The 18,431-nt window shown below is 51.7% G+C and overlaps 1 protein-coding gene across 1 annotated transcript; it reads left to right on the plus strand.

Annotated features, from left to right (window-relative positions):
* The first annotated feature begins 236 nt into the window (after positions 1 to 236).
* Positions 237 to 15,341, plus strand: LOC139683225 (excitatory amino acid transporter 5-like). Its single transcript, XM_071578133.1, has 11 exons — positions 237 to 527; positions 2,486 to 2,565; positions 5,264 to 5,476; positions 6,130 to 6,172; positions 6,966 to 7,188; positions 10,135 to 10,234; positions 10,442 to 10,675; positions 12,163 to 12,357; positions 12,988 to 13,122; positions 13,932 to 14,031; positions 14,138 to 15,341. The coding sequence occupies exons 2-11, from the start codon at positions 2,522 to 2,524 to the stop codon at positions 14,273 to 14,275; spliced, it is 1,425 nt and encodes a 474-aa protein (XP_071434234.1). The 5' UTR covers positions 237 to 527; positions 2,486 to 2,521; the 3' UTR covers positions 14,276 to 15,341.
* Positions 15,342 to 18,431: the final 3,090 nt, after the last annotated feature.

The following is an 18,431-nucleotide window of genomic DNA, read 5'->3' on the forward strand; positions in this document are numbered from 1 at the left end:
CTGGTGGCAGGACCCAGATCCTTTGGGATCAGGAACCATGAGGGGAAGGGAGTTCTGGGGCTGAATCCCTGCTCTCAGTCTGCACACCGGCCCCCATCCCAGGGACTGGAGGGTTAAACGGGGAGGGTTCGGCACCACATCGGCAGGATGCCAAGCCCAGATTAACCAGTTGAAGACGTCACTTTCCATTATGGGAAAGGCTCCCAAATATCCCCGAAGCTTTTGGTTGTGGGGATTAGCCATCAGCATACTGAGCTCCAAGCACAGAACAGGGGTCTGTTGGTGCCCATGGCCATGAGCGGGGCTGGGAGCTGCTCCGAGTGGCATCGTCTGGGCGGCTGAGCACGACCATGTGGGAGTGGGTCAGGAGAGCTGTGCTGCACTCCCTGTCCACAATCCTCCTGCGCCTCTGGAAGTGGGTACGGGCGTTCTGGTATAAAAATGGCCTCTTGACCCTCTCGATGCTGTCGGTTGTTGCCGGGTGCTTCCTGGGGTTCCTGCTGTGAACACTGGAGCTGTCGGAGCTGGTAAGCCAGGATGGGGCTGAGAGGGAGGGAGATGGAGTGAGGCTGGGGAGCAACCAGTCCTGGTGGCAGTAAGGGTACCATATGGGCACAGCCCCGAAAGCAAAGGCTCCTGCCCAAAGGAACCACCTCCTGGCAGGTTTCTGCCCATGGCTTTTCTTTCTTCTTTTTCTTTTTTTTTTTTTTGACCAAGAAGCTGCCCCCAAATGCCAAAGCTACAGGGTAAATCCTGCCTCCCTCCAATGGGAGTGGGGGGCTCTGGGATGGACCCCATGGGACTGCAAGAGCCTCCAGGTGGGAGGGAATGGGAAAGTGTGGAATGGCTGCTTGGTTTCTAGATGCTCAGTAACAGGCTCCCCTCAACACCACCAGCAGCAATGGGGTCCAAGGGATTAGCTCCTCCCTTTACCTGCCCCAGCTGTGGAGATGCTCAATCCAAGCACATTTCTGCTCTCTGGAGAAGACCCAGCAAATAAACAGAGAGCAGGTGGGAAACTGGGGCATCTTCCAGGGGTCCTTCCTCTGAGGAGCCTTGGAGACAAATGCATTGGAGAAAATGCACCTAAAAGGCACATTTGCTCAGCACTTTCCAGAGTTGTGCTGTGAAACGGCACCGAGCTGATCCACGTGGCTGTGCTGACATCAGGCAGCTGGACTGGGCTCAGCCCTGATCCTCGGCCAGGTCGGTGAGCTCAGGAGGGGGAATGCTGCTCCAGGGAGAGCCTGGCTGGTGCTGGAACATCCCTGTGTTGCCCACTTGGATTTAGCAAAGTCTTGTCATTTCAATTAGGCCCCTCAGCATCAGCGCAGCGGGGATGATCTTGTTACTTAATTGAAACCGGGTGTAATCCCCCTGCATCCCAGTGCACACACCCGTGAGAGCCCAGCAGCCACCCACGCCGGCGTGAGGCCAGCACGGCCCGGGCTCAGCCCCTCATCCTGCAAGCACTGAGCTCCTCCATGCCCTGCTCCAGCCCTGCTGGGGGGCCCAGCAGCCACTTCTCCCCATTAGAGACTTTTGCCCCAAAATCCGCACCACAGAGGAGGGGCTGGAGAAGTGGCCAATCCCTGCCTTCCCCCCTGCAATGGGAAAGTGTCACAAAGGTGAGAGACCCACTGACAAAGAAATGCTGTTCAAACCTGCTGTCACCCTTCACACCTCTCTGAGACATCAACCACGGTCCAGGCCACCCTGGGACAGCATAGGGACAGCAATGGGAGCAACTGTTTTAACAGCTGCCTTGGCTCACCTCAGAGCCTTACTTTGGAGTAACCAAAAGTACCTGCTTGGCTTGGGGCCATCTCATCCATCCCTGACACCTCTGCAGTGGCACAATGAAAGACAGGGGGGAGAAAAGATGGATGGATGGTTGGATGGATGGATGGATGGATGGATGGATGGATGGATGGATGGATGGATGGATGGACGGACGGACGGACGGATGGATGGATGGACGGACGGATGGACGGACGGATGGACAGATGGTGGGTAAAGGTAGGAATGGAGGGATGCTGGCCAGGTGGCTGCTTGCCCCACAGACCCTTCACTCTTCCCCTGGTCATGGCTGTGGGATCGACACTTTGGGTGTCTCTCTTTGCAGACAACCCTTCCCCATGTCCATGGGAGGGGTGTAGGGCATGAATAGCATGGAAACTTCTCTCATTGCACTGAGGCTGCCCCATGGATGGCCTGGACATCCAGGCTCTCCCTGAGCTTGGCTTTGCCACCTGCAGCCACAAGGTATTCCCACCTTTTGCTGCTCCCAACAGCTTCAGGGCACTTTTGCAGATGCAGCTGAGCCTCTGCTCCCTGATAACAAGTGCGACAATGTTCAGGAGGAGCCAGCTCAGAGCTTGGGCTGGTTGGGAAAAAGGCAAATTTATCAAGTTTGAGCCCTTAACACACAATCATCATCCACTTCTCAGTGCTCACCTGACACACAGCTCTGCTCTGTGTGCAGGAGAAGCAGTATTTTTCCTTCCCTGGAGAGCTCCTCATGAGGATGCTGAAGATGCTGATCCTGCCCTTGATTACCTCCAGGTAAGACATCACCTTCTGCTCTAAGGCACCATTTTGACATCATGCTGGGATGGCCCCATGACCCTTCCATTGTGGAGATCACCCCAAAACTGTCTGGGATGAGAATAACCCTGGCCCTAAGCAGGTGCCAGCCAAGCAGCATCCCCTGGTTTGGGGTACATCAAACCCCACAATTTCCCAGCAACAGTCTGGGACAGATCCTCATATGGATGTGGTAGGCACCCACAGCCAGGTCAGACATCTGCACTGGCTGGGGTGTTTCCCTTCTTTTTGGCAGCTGGTGATGCTGGGACCCTCCATGGGTGGCTGTTCAACCTCAAGGCAGATTCCCTTATTTAGAGGGATTTGAGAAATTTCCAGTAGAAACCACAAGCATCCTTCAGTGCTGCATCTGTGTTTGCAGATCCCCATTTTACAGGCACATACAGACCTAGAAATAAGGAACTGAGCCTGCAGTCACACTCTGGTCTAAGCAAAGTCTCAAACGCTTACATGGATTAACATATTGTAAACAATGGCTGGCACATGCTCATTAGACACACACAAACAATCAGCTCCTCATTCTCTCGAGGATGTGTAATTTCTCTATTGTTTGTGAGAGTTTGCTTGTTGTCTCATGTGGCTCTGGTTTATTTTTGGGAGCAGTGTAGTCTATCCACAAGTGGCCTGTTGAGCATCAGCCCTTGTAGGGCTGCTTTCTTCTCTCCTCTGGTATCTCACATCCCTCCCCCAAGACCCTTGAGAGTTTCCCTTTGCTCTCAGTCCTCCCTACAGCTCAGTGACCTGGGTTGCCCTTGTGGCTGGTTCTGACAATTGTTTTGCCTGCAGGCATGGGCTCCCAGGGGTTTTCCTGCATGTTGGATTGAACCAGGGATTTTTCTTGTTTAATTGCTGAATGATGGTGAAGTGGCATCTTCGAGGTACACACCATCCCAGCCTCAAGCTGGAAGAATCACCCACTTCAGCACTGCTTTTGAGGCCTCCTGAGCTTCCAAAGCTCCTGTCCTCCTGGACACGTGTCTGCTGGAGGGGATTTGTGGGCTGGTCACTACTGAGCCACCCATCCCATGTGTCCTCAAGGCTGGCATTGACCCTCACAGCCCCCATCTCTATCATGTCCTGCCTGACGGTCGCTGGGCCAGTGCTGGGCTCCACCAGTAGCTTGGGCCTGTTGTGGGTCTGCACACACATGGGGCACCCTGAAGCCCTCAAACATTCACATTTCATGGAATCCTGGAATATCCTGAGAGGGAAGGGACCCACAAGGATCATCCAGTCCAACTCCTGGCCCTGCACAGACACCCCAACAATCCTGCCCTGTCCCCCAGGGTTGTCCAAACCCTCCTGGAGCTCTGGCAGCCTTGGGGCCGTGCCCACTGCCCTGGGGAGCCTGGTCAGTGCCCACCACCCTCTGGGGGAAGAATCTTTCCCTGAGATCCATTCCAACCCCCTGGCACAGCTCCAGCCGTTCCCTGGGTCCTGTCCCTGGTCCCAGAGCAGAGCTCAGGGCCTGCCCCTCCACCTCCCCTCGGGAGGAGCTGCAGCCCCCGAGGAGTCTCCCCTCAGTGTCCTCTGTCCCAGCTGCACAAGCCCAGTGCCCTCAGCTGCTCCTCAGACCCTTCCCCATCTCCATGTCCCTTCTTGGGACACTCCAACAGCTTCAGATCCTTCTTACATTGTGGCCCCCAAGCTGCCCCAGCATTTGAGGTGATGCCGCCCCAGCTCAGAGCAGAGCAGGACAATCCCCTCCCTCACCCAGCCAGCGATGCTGGGTCTGATGCCCCCCAGGACACGGTGGCCCTTTGGGCTGCCAGAACACTCTGCTGACTGATACCCAGCTTGTCAGTGACCAGGACCCCCAGGTCCCTTCCTGTGGTGCTGCTCTCCAGCCCCTCATTTCCCATCTGTCCAGGCATCCGGGGATGCTCCAGCCCAGGAGCAGGACCCAGCACTTGCCCTTGTTAAATGTCACATTGTTGGGGATTGCCCAACCCTCATATTTGTCAGGGTCTCTGTTTGGGGCCTCTCTCTCCTTGAGGTGTCAGCATCTCCTCTCATTTTGGTGTCCTTAGCAATTCCACTCGGGACCTTCCAGTCCTGTACCCAAGTTGCCCCCCCACCAGCACTGCTCTCCCTGCTGGGGCAGCCTGTAATGCCCATTTTTAGCCATTTTGCTGAAAAGTAGCTTATGGGTTACTTCTTAGGCAAGCTTACAAGTGCATGAAACCTGAACCAGCAGCTCTCTCCTGGGGGTGTGGGGTCCACCCTCACCAGGAATTTATGAACCTTGCTCCTCAGTTCCTTTGCTGTTGACAGTCACATACAGCAGTGGCACAGGATGTTGGAGATTGGAGAGAACAGTATCTTACCAAACAGCAACATCAGTTATTCACCATCAAAATGCACTAAGAATATAAACTTCTTAACTCTTGGAGAAAACAGAAAACACAGCCAGATCTTGAAAAGAGACTTAGAAGTATCTCCTGCCCTTCACAGTTCAGCCTGAGTTGCCACGAGCCCATCCTGGGTGTGAGACCCTGTGTGTGCTGGTAAATGAATATGCAAGAGCTCAGTGGTGCACTTAGGCATTGGTTTAGAAAATATTTATGGAAACTGCTCCCATCTTGGATATTTTGCCTATCAGATGCATCTTGTGCAGTTTTGGGAGCAGACACTGACCACCATGTTTTTGCTGCAGCCTCATGTCCGGTTTGGCCACCATGGACTCCAAGGCCTGTGGGAAGATGGGTGTGATCACCATCACCTACTACCTTTGGACAACCTTCATGGCAGTGACTGTGGGGATCATCCTCGTGGTCAGCATCCACCCTGGTGCAGCTGCCCAGAAGGACAACTACTCTGTGGGGAAAGTGGTGCTCAGCTCTGCTGATGCATTACTGGATTTAATCAGGTACATCACAGGATTTCAGCAGGAGCCAAGTTTACGATAACAAGATCTTTCCAGAAGGCTCTGAGTTCCCAGGAGACATTGAGGTCTCAAGGGAAACAGGAGAACTGTTGGCCAGGCACTGGTACCTCTGAGCCCCCCACATGTCCCCCTGACCACTGTCACTGCTGCCGCTCTCCCAAAGCCACCAGCAAAGAGGGGGCAGGAGCAGAGAGCAGAATAACCTTCCCTGCAAGGCTCAGGGGCTCTCCTGTGCAATCCCAGCTGGGACGTGCCAAGCCTGGAGCTGCTCCAGAGCTGGGTTAAAGCAGCGGGTGGGGTAATCTGGGGTGCAGGACAGACCCAGGGGCTGGGGGGCGAATCTCCAACCCTGGAAGCATTCTATTGGCTGGACCAGGCTCTGAGCATTCTGCTAGAAATGGCAGATGTCTGCCCCAGGCTCTGGCTTTCCATGAGTCATGTTTACGAGTGGTTCTCAGTCCTTCTCTGTGTTGAGCTTCCAGCTTCCATTTGCCTTCAGCCTGCACAGAGGACACCAAGCTGGTGTTGGCTGTAATGTCCTCCTCTGGGCCTCCATGCCCACCAGAGGTGCTTCCCAGGGCGCTCCCTGTGCTCTCACAACACACTTTAACCCCCATGCCATTGCTCTCTTACAGAAACATGTTTCCTTCTAACCTGGTTGAAGCTTCGTTCCAGCAGGTGAGTTCACCTGGTCCTTCTGCAGGTGGCTGGGATGGTGCTCAGCTCCACACGGGGCTGTCTCTTTCCCCAGCCACAGCCTGGACATGAGCCCCTTCCCTCTTGCCCCTCTCCCTTCCTTTCTCCCTGTTTCCTCCCCTTCCCTTCCCCTTTCCTCCTTCCCCCTTCCTCCTTTCCCTCCCCTCTGCCTCCCCTTCATCCTCACCTCGAGGTGGGCACCTGAAGGCAAGAGGGTGCTTGGGGTGCACAGACTCACAAGGACCCCCGTGCCTGCCCTCTGCCTGGGAGGGTCCTGTACCACAGAATGTCCCTCCCCTCAGCTCCCCCCTGTGCAGCATTCCCAGTCCCCAGGGAAGGACAGGCAGGGGAGGTTGGGGTGGGCAAAAGGGACAGGCTGAGGAAGAGTCAGGTAGGGTGGAAGGAGAGGGAAAACAAGCAAACTCATTTGGAAAGCATCGGTAAAGCCTCGTGGAGAGGGACGGGGGGACCTCTCCATGGGGACCACAGTGCTCTCCCAGTGCCAGGCTGGGATCCTGCAGGGACCTGACTCACCCCCACCACTTGTCTGCCCAGCAGCCTTGGCCAAGGACGGATGTGCTGAGGTCTGAAAGGAACAGTTACAGCTCCCCTTGCCTGTCTCTTGCTCCTTATTTCCACCAGAATTTTACTACATAGAAAACAAACTTTGAACCTCCAGCACCACCCGGCCCAGGGCTGCCTTGTCTCTGTGCTCAGAGCAGGATGGAGCTCATGCCAACAGCACACTACCCTCACTCCTTTCCTTCTGTTCCAGTATCGAACCGTTCTTGTTCCAGTGGTGAAGTCTCACGGCTTTCCAAAGGCCTCAGGAAAACCTGTCAATTTTATTTACTTTGCACCTGATGACCAAAACCCTGAAATCCACCGGCCGGTGTTCCTTGAGCTGACTCCGTCACCCGAGATGACCTACAGGACCTTGGCTGGGACCAGCAACGAGATGAATGTCCTGGGGATCGTCATCTTCTCGGCGACAATCGGTACCTGCTGCTGCAGGGTGGGTGGGGCCACAGCTGCAGCCCAGGGGCCAAGTGCTGCAGCCACTGTGCTCAACCTGAGGGAGGGGGACAAGGGGCTTTCAGCTTTAACTGCTCCAGTCCCTGGGAACTGAGTCCAGCAAGAAGCTCGTACCAAGACCCCATCAGTACCGTCCATAGTGGAGCTCACCAAAGCTGCAGGCACTGGGAAGGCTGTTTTCTCCCCAGATTTCCCATATAAGTTTTCATGCAGGTCCTGAGGGTTTTCGAACTGTAACATAAGCTGGGAAATCCTTTTCATGAAACTTGAAGTGAGGTGTAATTTTGCAGAGGCTGCCAGGGACACAGCTCATCCCAACAATCCAAACCCTTCATAGTGAGTGTTCAGCCCCTTGAGCTGGCAGGATGTGACAGGCGGGTCAGACTCAGTGCTGTCACAAATACATGGGAATTCACAGTAGGAGTTTCTGAAGGAGGTGGGGAAGCTCTCTGCACTGAACAGCTTGCAATCCTGTGAGGACAAAGTGCTCAGCAGCAATTTTGAGAAAGAAGATGGAGCAGAGGTTGTGGAGAGACATGTGCAAGACAGAAAGAAGTTTAAAGGGGAGAAAGTCACTGAAAGGAGGAACTTGGAGCTGGCCCAAAGCATGAGAAGGACACTGGGTCCAAGGCTGAGTGAGAAAGGGAAGAAGGGAGGGATCGGGAGGGGAAAGAGTGGGAGGCAGTGAGATGAACGTGGGGACAGGATTATGGGCAGATTTAGAGGTGAGGGCAAGGAGCTTGAACTTTGTGTATAAGGAACCAAAAAGCCAATTAGAGGATTTGAGGGGTGGAGGCAGTGCAGCCAGCCCAGCATTGGAGTGCACTGGACTGCACTGAAAGCCACAGAGAGCAGCCAGTTCTAAAGGCGACCACACAGAGAGAGCCTGGAGGGGATGGCCACAGTGGGACTGGGCAGAGCCAGACCCACTGACAAATCCTCACAAACAGAAGGTGCCTCTGGCAAACTCCTGTCCCAGCAACCAACACCCTCTGCAGACCCTGGGCAGTCAGGGAAAGTGCTGAGCTCCTGCCCACAGGGCATGTGCCCTCCCACAGCCCTGCCAAACTTGCAAGAAGCCGCTTTTCTCCTCTGAGATTACACTTCACCACCCCTCCAGCGTGGGAGTGGGATCAGCCCGAGTTAGGAGGCAGCAGGAGATCACCTGAGCCAGCCCCAGCCACCAGCTGCACTCCCCGTGTTCTGCCCAGGAGGGATTAGAGCTCCACAAAGCCACACTGGCAGAGCATCACCTGCACTGGACATGGGTAGCTCGATAAAGGGCATTCAGCCCAGAGGAGGCTTTCCCAGCAAGCAGAGGCCTGGCAGAAAACAGAAGAGGGACAGGGAAGGTACTGGCAGCCCCATGGAGAGGGGAGGGCATTCCACTTGTTCAGTGGGAACAGCCTGGGAAACAGGATCACCTCCTCAGTGCAGGAAGGCAGGGAGGCCAGGTGGAAGCTGGGTGAGGCTTCAGCAAAAGGTGTTTTTGCATCCAATACCGAAATTAGGCAGTTTGTGTGTCTGAGACCAAGGCATCCACACAGCACCTGCTGAGTACGAGGGATTTTGCTGGGGAGGGTGACCCCATAGAGCTACCCCAGCTCTGGCAGTCCCTCCACTGTCACTGAGCATCTTGGTCCTCTCTGTTGCTTTTGAAATCCAGAAAAAGGCAGAGATTTCAAGTTTTTTGCAGGAAGTTGTTTGCTGGGGACACGCCTCCCAAATCAGCTCTGTAGGACCTGAGGAACAATGACTTTCTCCCAAAGCAGCTGCTGTGGCCACCAAATAGCAGATGAATATCCACAGATCTGAGATTTAAACATGCCAAGCCTTGTCTCATTTCTGAAAGTCTTGGTAAAGGTGACTCCATCTCATCTCTCTTCTGAGCAAGGCAAGAGATCCAACCACCCACCAAGGGCCTCTGAGTCCTCAGCCCTGAACACTGAGGAGGCACGACTGGGACAAGATGAGATCCTGTCTATATTCCTCTTTTCTAAGCTAAAATAGACACCTGCCCAGTGCTTCAAAATTAATTTTAGCCAACACAGAAAGGATGTGCACCAGGCTGGAAACAAGATGGGAATATGATCAAAGGCTTTTTCCTTTGCTCAATGGGTTCCTGGGAAACCTTCCAGCCAGAGAAAGCAATGAGATTTAACACTGGCAGACCAGACAGCACCATAACCCCTCATAACCATTCCTGTATTTCTGATCTAGTGTTCCCTCAACAGAAAATCAGGCTGGATTAGGTTAATGCAACAACATCAAAAGAGAAAAACAGACTTAAGAGAGGAGGCTTAATGCCTGTATCCAAGCAACTCAGTCGGATCGTTCCTGATGGATCACTGGACAGCCACATGTGTTGTCACCACCAGGGAACAGCCTGTGAGCCACCAACAGGGCCATTGGTGAGGAACAGCCCTGCCCAGGAGGGAACCCAGTGCGGCCACTGCCCACGGGACTGGGAACCTTAGCACTGCTGGAGTGCTCCGAGTGGTGCACGTGGCACAGCATCACATCCTCAGCTATAGAGACCTCACCAGGCTTTGTCCTTTAAAAAAATCCATTTTTGCTTCCAGAGCTCATTATTCTTGTATCACCAAACAGCAATCCACCTAATCCAGTTTATCCACCCTGGGAAGTCACTCTTCCAGCACTGAGGTTTATGGGTTTTCCGTGCAAGAACAGTCCAAATCCTGGATTTGGGTCTGGTGGGGTTTTGTGAGAAAAGGCCAGATGCTTGTGTTTGCTTGGAGCAGAGAATGGCTGTGACTCACAAGAGCACGTGGCAACCTGTGCTGAATCCCAGCTTGCCCAGTGACGCCCATTCTGTGGCCCCCAGAGCCTGCAGACACTCGGCCTGGCAGGTGCTGCTGAGTAATGTAACCCCCTGTGCTTGGTTGCAGGACTTCTCCTGGGAAAAATGGGCGAGCGAGGAGCCCCCCTGGTTAACGTGTGCCAGTGTCTGAACGAAGCAGTCATGAAAATTGTCTCCATGGCCGTTTGGTAAGTCTGGTTTGGACTGATTCAGTTATTTTCTTTCCTGCTATCTAATGGCAATGCTGGCCACACCTCTGCAAGTATCTGCTGTGAGCACTGGATTTGTTTTCCGACGACTGTACCACAGGGTACCAAATACTGCAGTGTCTGTCATGCAGTGCTTCAGGCATTGCTGCATCCTCATAAATAATTTTTTATGCTTATTCTTTGCAGGTACTTCCCCTTTGGCATTGTATTTCTTATTGCTGGAAAGATTGTGGAGATGGAAGATCCATCAGTTATAGGACAGAAGCTGGGACTGTATGTCATTACAGTAGTGTCAGGGCTTGCCTTCCATGGAACCATTCTCTTACCTCTGCTTTTTGTGCTCATAACTAAGAAAAACCCCTTTGCTTTCATTCAGGGGATTCTGCAAGCCTTGCTGATTGCCTTAGCTACATCCTCCAGGTAGGAAAATGTGGCTGAAACCTGCCAATATCCCTGAGCAGGGATCTGGTTTAGCAAAGGAGATGTGACTGTGTATGACCAGGTGAGCTGTGGGAGGACAGGTGTAGCTCAAAAGAAAATTATGCTCCACTATTTGAAACACTCCTGGTTTTTGGGGGAAGCAGATTCTTGGCCCTGCCCTGGCCTCGGTGTGACTGCAAATTGGGGCAGCTCACTGTGCTCTTCCACTCACCTTCTCCTGGGGTTTTCCCAGACCAAACCAGCAACATTTCTGTGTTTGTGTATATGTGTCTCTGCTTCTTTTAAGTGCTGTAGTTTTCTTTCCACAAATTCACACTAGAACTGTTGTAGGTGCTTTATAAAACCATGTGGGGTTATGATCCTGGGATTTAACTGAAAGCACCAAAAGCTCCTCTGAACACTTTTCTGATAATCTAAAATCAACTCCTGTGTATCCCAAATTCCTCCACAGAAAAATGTTGTCTACTTTGAAAAGATTTTATCATTTTAGATATTTATCTGTTGTAATTTCATTCAAAAATATTATTTATAACAGGGAAGAAACTTCACACTATAAACTACCATCCTTTCTGGAAGACATGTAAGTTCAAACATTTTCCTAGAAAACCTCTGACCAGGCAAAGAGGCAAAGGGCTTTTTTAGCTTCCCTGTTGCTTCTTCACATAATCCCAATAAAGCCACCTCGACAGTGCCTCCCCTCCCAGTACCCACAGCTGCAGGTGTTTCTGCAACTCTCCAGCTCCTTCTCCATCAGGCTTCCTCCTCCCTCTGCCCTGCAGCCAGCTCAGCAAGCTGGAGACAAGGCACGCAGGGATGGAAGGAACCCCCTGCTCCTTGTCCCTGCCCCAGAGTCTGTGCCTGGGGTTGGGGGCACTGCACTGTGCTCTGCATCCAGCTCCTTTCCCAAAAGCAGTCCCTGCCTCCCAAAGTCTGTTGTGATCACATCAACTTCTTTTCCATGGTCTCCTTTCTTCCACTCTTCCTTTTTCCTCCATGTCCTCATCCCAGCTCCCATGGGACAGCTCATGTCTGTCTCTCAGCCCTGCTAGAGAGAAACAAGAGGAAGAGGTTAGGGGATGCAGGAGCCAAGGCAGCCCCCCCTTGTACCCAACAGCAGAGACAGACAAGGACCACGGGGTCTGGCTGGACCACGGCACAGCCAGAGCTGTCCCACACTGTCCCACGCCCCAGGAAGTGCTGCAGGATTAACGTGGGGACCAGGGCTGCACAACAGAGCTGTAGCACTCTGGCATTTTCTCTCACAGCCTGTAGCTCACTCAGCTAGTGATGTCCCTTGCCCAGGTGGCAGGAGCTGCAGAGTCTGTCATAGCTGCAGCAATTAGTGTATCATTGGTGCTGCATTCACCCTCGGGAGGGCTGGTGTTTCTGTCCCATCACACCGACTCCTGCTTACAAAGCTCAATGCAAACAACAGAGACAATGAGTGATCATTTCTTCTCCTACAGCTCAGCCACTCTGCCCATCACCCTCAAGTGTCTGCTGGAGAACAACGGCATAGACAGGCGCGTGGCGCGGTTCGTGCTGCCCGTCGGTGCCACCATCAACATGGACGGCACGGCCCTCTATGAAGCAGTCGCTGCCATCTTCATAGCCCAAGTCAACGAGTATGAACTAGATTTGGGACAGATTATAACCATAAGGTAAAGGTTTCTTTGCAGCAGCCAAATTATTTCTCTCTATTCCTATTTACAGACATTAGGACAATCCTCACACTTTTCCTGTTTGCAGAGATGTTGTTAATACACAGAGTGAACTTTGCTGAGAAGCTGAGGAGCAGAGAAAGGGGCAGCGTGTCCCAGCCCCTGCACCATGTGCCAGGGAAAGCTGGACTGGGCTCTGACCCCAGAATCTGCTGCAGGTCAAGGACTTTGGCTGTAGAGAAAAGTCCAGCAGCACAAACTGTACAGCACTTCAAGGTCAATGGGTTGGTTACCTGAACACAGAAGGGTTTCTGCAGGTGTCATTTACTCCCTTTCAGGAATAGGATATCTGCATTTTATAAGCAGGGAAATAAAGCACCTGAACAGATAATTACCTACAGTTGCAAATATTTAGCAATTTTAAGCAGGGGCTCCTTCCGCTGAAGGCAGAGGGGAGCTGTGCAAGCACAGAGCCAGGGCACCTGCTGTGCACAGGCAGGGGCTCAGGATGGCCCCCAGGAGCAGGAAGGTGGAGAAAGCCAGATGCAATCCAATCCTTCCATACAGGGATAACTTACTTTTCCACCCAAACACGCTGGTGTGAATTGCACAGCCACGTTCCCTTTGCAGCATCACAGCCTCGGCCGCCAGCATCGGCGCCGCCGGCATCCCGCAGTCCGGGCTCGTCACCATGGTCATCGTGCTCACCTCCGTGGGGCTCCCGACCGAGGACATCACCCTCATCATCGCCGTCGACTGGGCTCTGTAAGTGCTCTCCAGACCTGCCACGGGTGGGTGCCAAGTGCCACTTCATGGTGACATATCCTCATCTTGATGGATGAAACCAGACTGGTCTCGAGATAGAAACTGATGCTGGATTACACTTGTCACAAACAGAACACACAGTTTGTGAAATGTGCCATTTTAAAGTACTAAGATAGAGGCAAAGCAAATCATTAGGTGAGAAACCACACAGAGCAGGTGCTGAGTTAAAGAGCTGACATGTGGGTGGCTGGTTTGTACTTCCGAGCCTGCCTGGGCAGAGAGGGAACAGTGCCAATAACCTGGCTGCTTTTCTCTTTCTTTCACTTAAAGCAAGGGCAACCCAAAAACAGTTCAACCTTTCAGCCTCACAGGGTACCCCACCATCACCTGTGATCTACTGACGTGAGAGGTGCCTGGGTAAACAAGACAAAAGCTGTGGCTGGATCTACAGGATTTTCTCCCTGAGGGGCACCTCAAGAAGTTTTATGACTCACTGAGGCAGTCACCTCCACACTGAGCACAGACAATGCCAATGCCCCGTCTGGGAGGTGACACAGCCGGGTCCACGCACTGAACACACGTCAGGGGGCGACAGATGCTGCCCCATTGCTGTCATAGCACAGGGCTCACAGAGGCACGCAGGGACTCCTTTCTCTGTATTCTCAAAACCATCACAGCCCTTGGCTCACCTTGCCATTAGCAACACCAGTGGGACATTTGGGATGAGGGCTGAGACATTCCAAAGCCATCACCACCCCGGTATGTTTGCTGTGGCCACCCCCTGCACCCTCACGCTGTCTCTCCCCCAGGGACCGGCTGCGGACAATGACCAATGTCCTGGGGGATGCTCTGGCTGCTGGAATCATTGCACACGTCTGTGAGAAAGACTTTGCCCCAAAGCCCCCCCTGGTATGTGCAGCACGGCTGGGAGGGCAGGGGCACTTGGGGCATGGCAGCACAGACATAGGGCATGGGCTCACTCCAGAAATTAAAATTGTGCTGCTTCTTTTTACAGCAAGACCCAGTGAGCAACACGGACAAGTTTCCTTCCATGGAGACCTCACAGCTGCATCTCAAAGACAACGTGATTGAAGTAATTGAAGAAGCCTTGACAGATCAGACAGGAGTTCACTATAACATCTGCCAGGTGTAGACCACGGCATTCCTACTCCCAGGAATGGCATCTTGGTGCTAAACACTGACATTGTGAGTGTTGTATATGGATGCTCTGCAACATAAAGGCCTTACTTGGCACAAAAAGCGGGGAAATCCTCTCTATCCTTTGAAGGATGTTGGACACTCTGGCACCAAGGGGCACGGCTCTGCCAGTGGAGCAGGGAGCCAGCTCCTCCCTGTGCCTGAGGACACAGCTGGGAGCTACTGCCCTGTCTGAAATGGCCGGGTTTGAAGGTTTCAACTCCCATTTTCCCACTTCAGCTGTTTTTGAAAGTTAGGGAGGTGACCAGGTGTTAGCTGACTGGATTTGGTGGGAATGCAGCAGGGATGGGATAACTCTGACCCCTCTGGCCAGCAGTTCTCCCTTGCAGGCCAGGCTGTGCTCCAGAAGCTCTCGTCTTCCTTATTGTAGAGATTATTTTTTTAAATCATTGCTTTTTATTTTATTACTGTGTTTTCATCTAAAAATCAAGATTAAGTGAATTTTTGTCTAGAGCTCAAAATCCAAGTTGGACATAACTGGATTTCCCAGCTGTCAGGGCTGAGCTGTTCCACTCTCCACAGAATGGTGGGATCCACTGGCTGCAGGGATGGAAGGACCAGCTGCACACCTGTTCCCATGGCTGTTTTATTACAGTGAACTAAATGACCAGGCACTATTGCAATAGTGCTGATTTTCCCATCTAAAGATCTGTCCCTAAGCTCAAATTCCAATTGCAGCCTTAAAATCCAGGCTTCCCAGTACAGCCTTCTCCACCAAAGCCTTTTATACCAATGATTCATGTCACTGAATTATTTTCTCTCTCAAAATGCCATCTCATCCCTTTTTTCCCTCTCAGCCTTTCCTGCCACAGCATCAGAAGTTGTAACACAGCTCAGACCTCCCCTCACATCATTCCACTGTTTTCCAATTGCACATAAAGAAAACATTTTCTGTGCAGAATTCTTTCCTGTTGGAGTCAGAGGTTGTAAAAGATCTAGTTTAGAAGAAACATTCATTCCAGTTTTGCCAAATGAAAAGCAGAAGTCATTAAATATCATAAACCAGCTTTTGCACAAAAAACAGTTGTCTTTGTTTAACTTCCAAAAGCCTTCAAAGAACCAGAATCCTGGGCAAGGTAAGCTTGAGGCACTGCTATTAACTTTGGCCTTTCTCATCCTTTCCTCCTTGGTGAGGTTATTTATACCTCCTTAAACAATACAGCCCAACTACTCCTCAATAGGAGCAGTCCCATCACCTGCAAACCACAAAATAATCACACTTCAAAACAAGCTCTGCAGCTTCCCCAGTCATTTCCCCATTTGTGATCACCTGGGTGCACCAACACTGGTTCAGCTCCCCAGCTATGGTTGTTGCTCTATACCTGGAGCAAGCTCAGGCACCCAAAAACCCCTGGGGAGATGATGGTGAGCCCTTGGGAGGCTCCAGGCAGCTCCAGGACAGGGATCCGAGCACCCTGTCTGTCTGCATCAGTTACCCACATCCCTCACACACAGCTGGACAGACACTTCCAAGGCACCTGGCCAAGGCAGTAATTTAAAACAGGCAAAGATTAAAAGGATGATTTATGAGACCTTTCTGGTGCAGTCCTGGGAGCAGTCCTTTCTGGATCCTGGGAGCACTCATGTCCCTTGCTGGCTGCTCCAGGTGAGCCCAAGCCAACCTGCACAGGTACCTGCACAGGCAGCTGAGATGGACCTCACTTTCACAGTCATTCCCCTCTCATTAACAAGCTCTGGACATTACAGCACACAACTAATCCTGCAATAAGAGGCAGGACTGAATGTCCACAGCACAGGTCCCTGGGTGACTGCTGGGGCTGCACGATGAGCCCCTGGCAGTGCTGTCACAGGGCTCTGTGCCCCGCAGCACACTCAGCTTTGCCCCTGCCCGCAGAGGCTGCACTCTACTAAACTCACACAGCACATCCTCGAGCTCACTGCAATGAACAAACTGCTACTAAAAAATCTGAATATTTTATCTCGGTAGTAAATCTAGAGCTGGCAAAGCCAAGCCCACTCTGCACAGCTGGGCACAGGAGCTGCAAGCCTTGTGTTTTATCAGTCACAGAATCAATCACAAAATGGTTTAGGTTGGAAGGAACCTTAAAGTTCATCTTGTTCCACCTCCCTGCCATGTGCAGGGACACTTTCCATTAGACCAGGTTGCTCCAAGCCATGTTCAACCTGGCCTTGAAAATGGTGGTGACATCTCCTATTATCTGGAGATATATTTTAGCAGAGAAGTTCTGATTTGGGAAACCAGCTTGAAGAATGCTGGTGCTAGTATGGTTAAAATTAAAGTATTATGTCAGAGCCTATATAATGCAGCCTTGTACCTTGTGACAAACACAGCAAGGAAAAGCTTTAACAACTCAGCACACTCAAGAGTGAGCTGTCATCACTGTGCCCCTCTAACAGGGTAGAATAAGGGAAAAAAATAATTCAAATGCTTCTGAAAGCCTGTTTGTGGTCTGGCATAGAGAGAAGTCATCATTATTGATGGGAACACGCCAAAGGCAGCAAGGACAATCAGTCTCCAGCACTGCACACAGGCAGAGGAGAGGCACCTGAACACTTTTAACAGTGAAAAGAAACTGTGCAAAAGTGAGTGAAGTGGATTTACTGAACGCCCCAGTTCAGCAGCTCATGAGGTGCCCACTACCCTGGCCTTTGTCCTTGGGATGGCACCATCCCAACCCCACCTGCCTCTTCTAACCCTGTTGCCAGGGGCACACTGACACCCAGGGAACAGCAGCCTCCGTGTGCCGAGCTGAGCACAGGGGGCACCCTTCAAATCAGAAACACCAGCACAGCCTCTGTAGGGAGCAAACTTACTGGGGGTTAAGGGACAAGAGATTTCTAGAAGAAAGTAGCACAGAGTCTGGACGAAGTCAGTGGGCATCAGCTGGAGTTTTGTTCTGTCCTGACTGTATTCAGGAGTGCAGGATGGGAGGGAGGCGAAGCATCACGTGTCCCACACCAGGCAGAACAAGGTGCCTTGCTGGCAAACTGAAACCCATCTATCCAGGCTCAAAAAAAAGATTACAAGTTAAGAGGGTGGTGGGCACTGACCAGGCTCCCCAGGGCAGTGGGCACAGCACCAGGGCTGCCAGAGCTCCAGGAGTGTTTGGACAATGCTCTGGGGGACAGGGTGGGATTGCTGGGGTGTCTGTGCAGGGCCAGGGTTTGGATTTGATTCTTGTGGGTTCCTTCCAACTCAAGGGCCATCAGGACATTATGTGATTCTATGATTAAATCCTATGGACTGATACACTGCATCTTCAAAGTATCTCTTTTCCCAGATCTGAAAGAAAAAGACATGTCTCTCTCTGTTCCAGCACCAAAAACCCAATTCTGTTTATTTCCATGCATTTGGAGACAGAGGCAGCATCCAACAGCACAGAAATCTGGTGTACAGAAAGAACACAAGCCCCAAACCTACATTTCTCCCTTGGAAATACCTTTTTTCTTACAAACAAAATTCTCAACTGCCATGGGGATATCGGTGATTCCCAGGTTATGGCTGGTGTGTATAATATTGTAATAAAATTGGGGAAGGCAACTGGGGGAAGGAATTTGGCTGTTGAACAAGTGTTATTTCACTGAGGGAAAAAAGTCACAGAAAGCTACTTTGGGGAAGCAAAATCCCTGTGAAAGGTACTCATGGGGTTTGTGGTTATTAAGCAAAAGCTGAAGCAGTGCTTGGCTTTGAGGCAGAAACAAGAGCAGAAAACTCACCTACTGGCCACATGAGCTTCGATCAGGGAATGGCATTTCCCCAATGGCTTTGGGGAATTTGAGGATGGGAGTGACCATAAACACTGAGCTTAAACAACTTTGCACTGAACTGAGTAACTTGAGTGTGAACTTTACATGAGACATGAGCTTTTTCCTACAGTCCATGGGTAAGTTGCCTTGATCCTACAGGATGGTTCCTTTCTGTGAATCAGTTGTATTCCAGAGCACAAATTATTGTTACATATCTGAATTTATAAAGATTATGTGTTTTCATCAGGAACTTTGACTTTTTACATCTTTTTAGTTGGAAGGGGACAGTCAGTCAGCAGAGAGCATTGCTGCTGTCTTTCCTTTGGATCAAAACATACCTGTGTTTATATTTTACTGAAATT

Source organism: Pithys albifrons, chromosome 27 (genome assembly GCF_047495875.1).
Source record: "Pithys albifrons albifrons isolate INPA30051 chromosome 27, PitAlb_v1, whole genome shotgun sequence".
NCBI classification, from domain to species: Eukaryota; Metazoa; Chordata; class Aves; order Passeriformes; family Thamnophilidae; genus Pithys; species Pithys albifrons.

Bases quoted from the DNA above. Each gene is read 5' to 3' on its own strand.
- LOC139683225 (XM_071578133.1), top strand. From the start codon at position 2,522: ATGAGGATGCTGAAGATGCTGATCCTGCCCTTGATTACCTCCAG. The intron at 5,477-6,129 runs GTACATCACAGG...GCTCTCTTACAG, and splicing joins GCATTACTGGATTTAATCAG to AAACATGTTTCCTTCTAACC. The intron at 6,173-6,965 runs GTGAGTTCACCT...CTTCTGTTCCAG, and splicing joins TTGAAGCTTCGTTCCAGCAG to TATCGAACCGTTCTTGTTCC.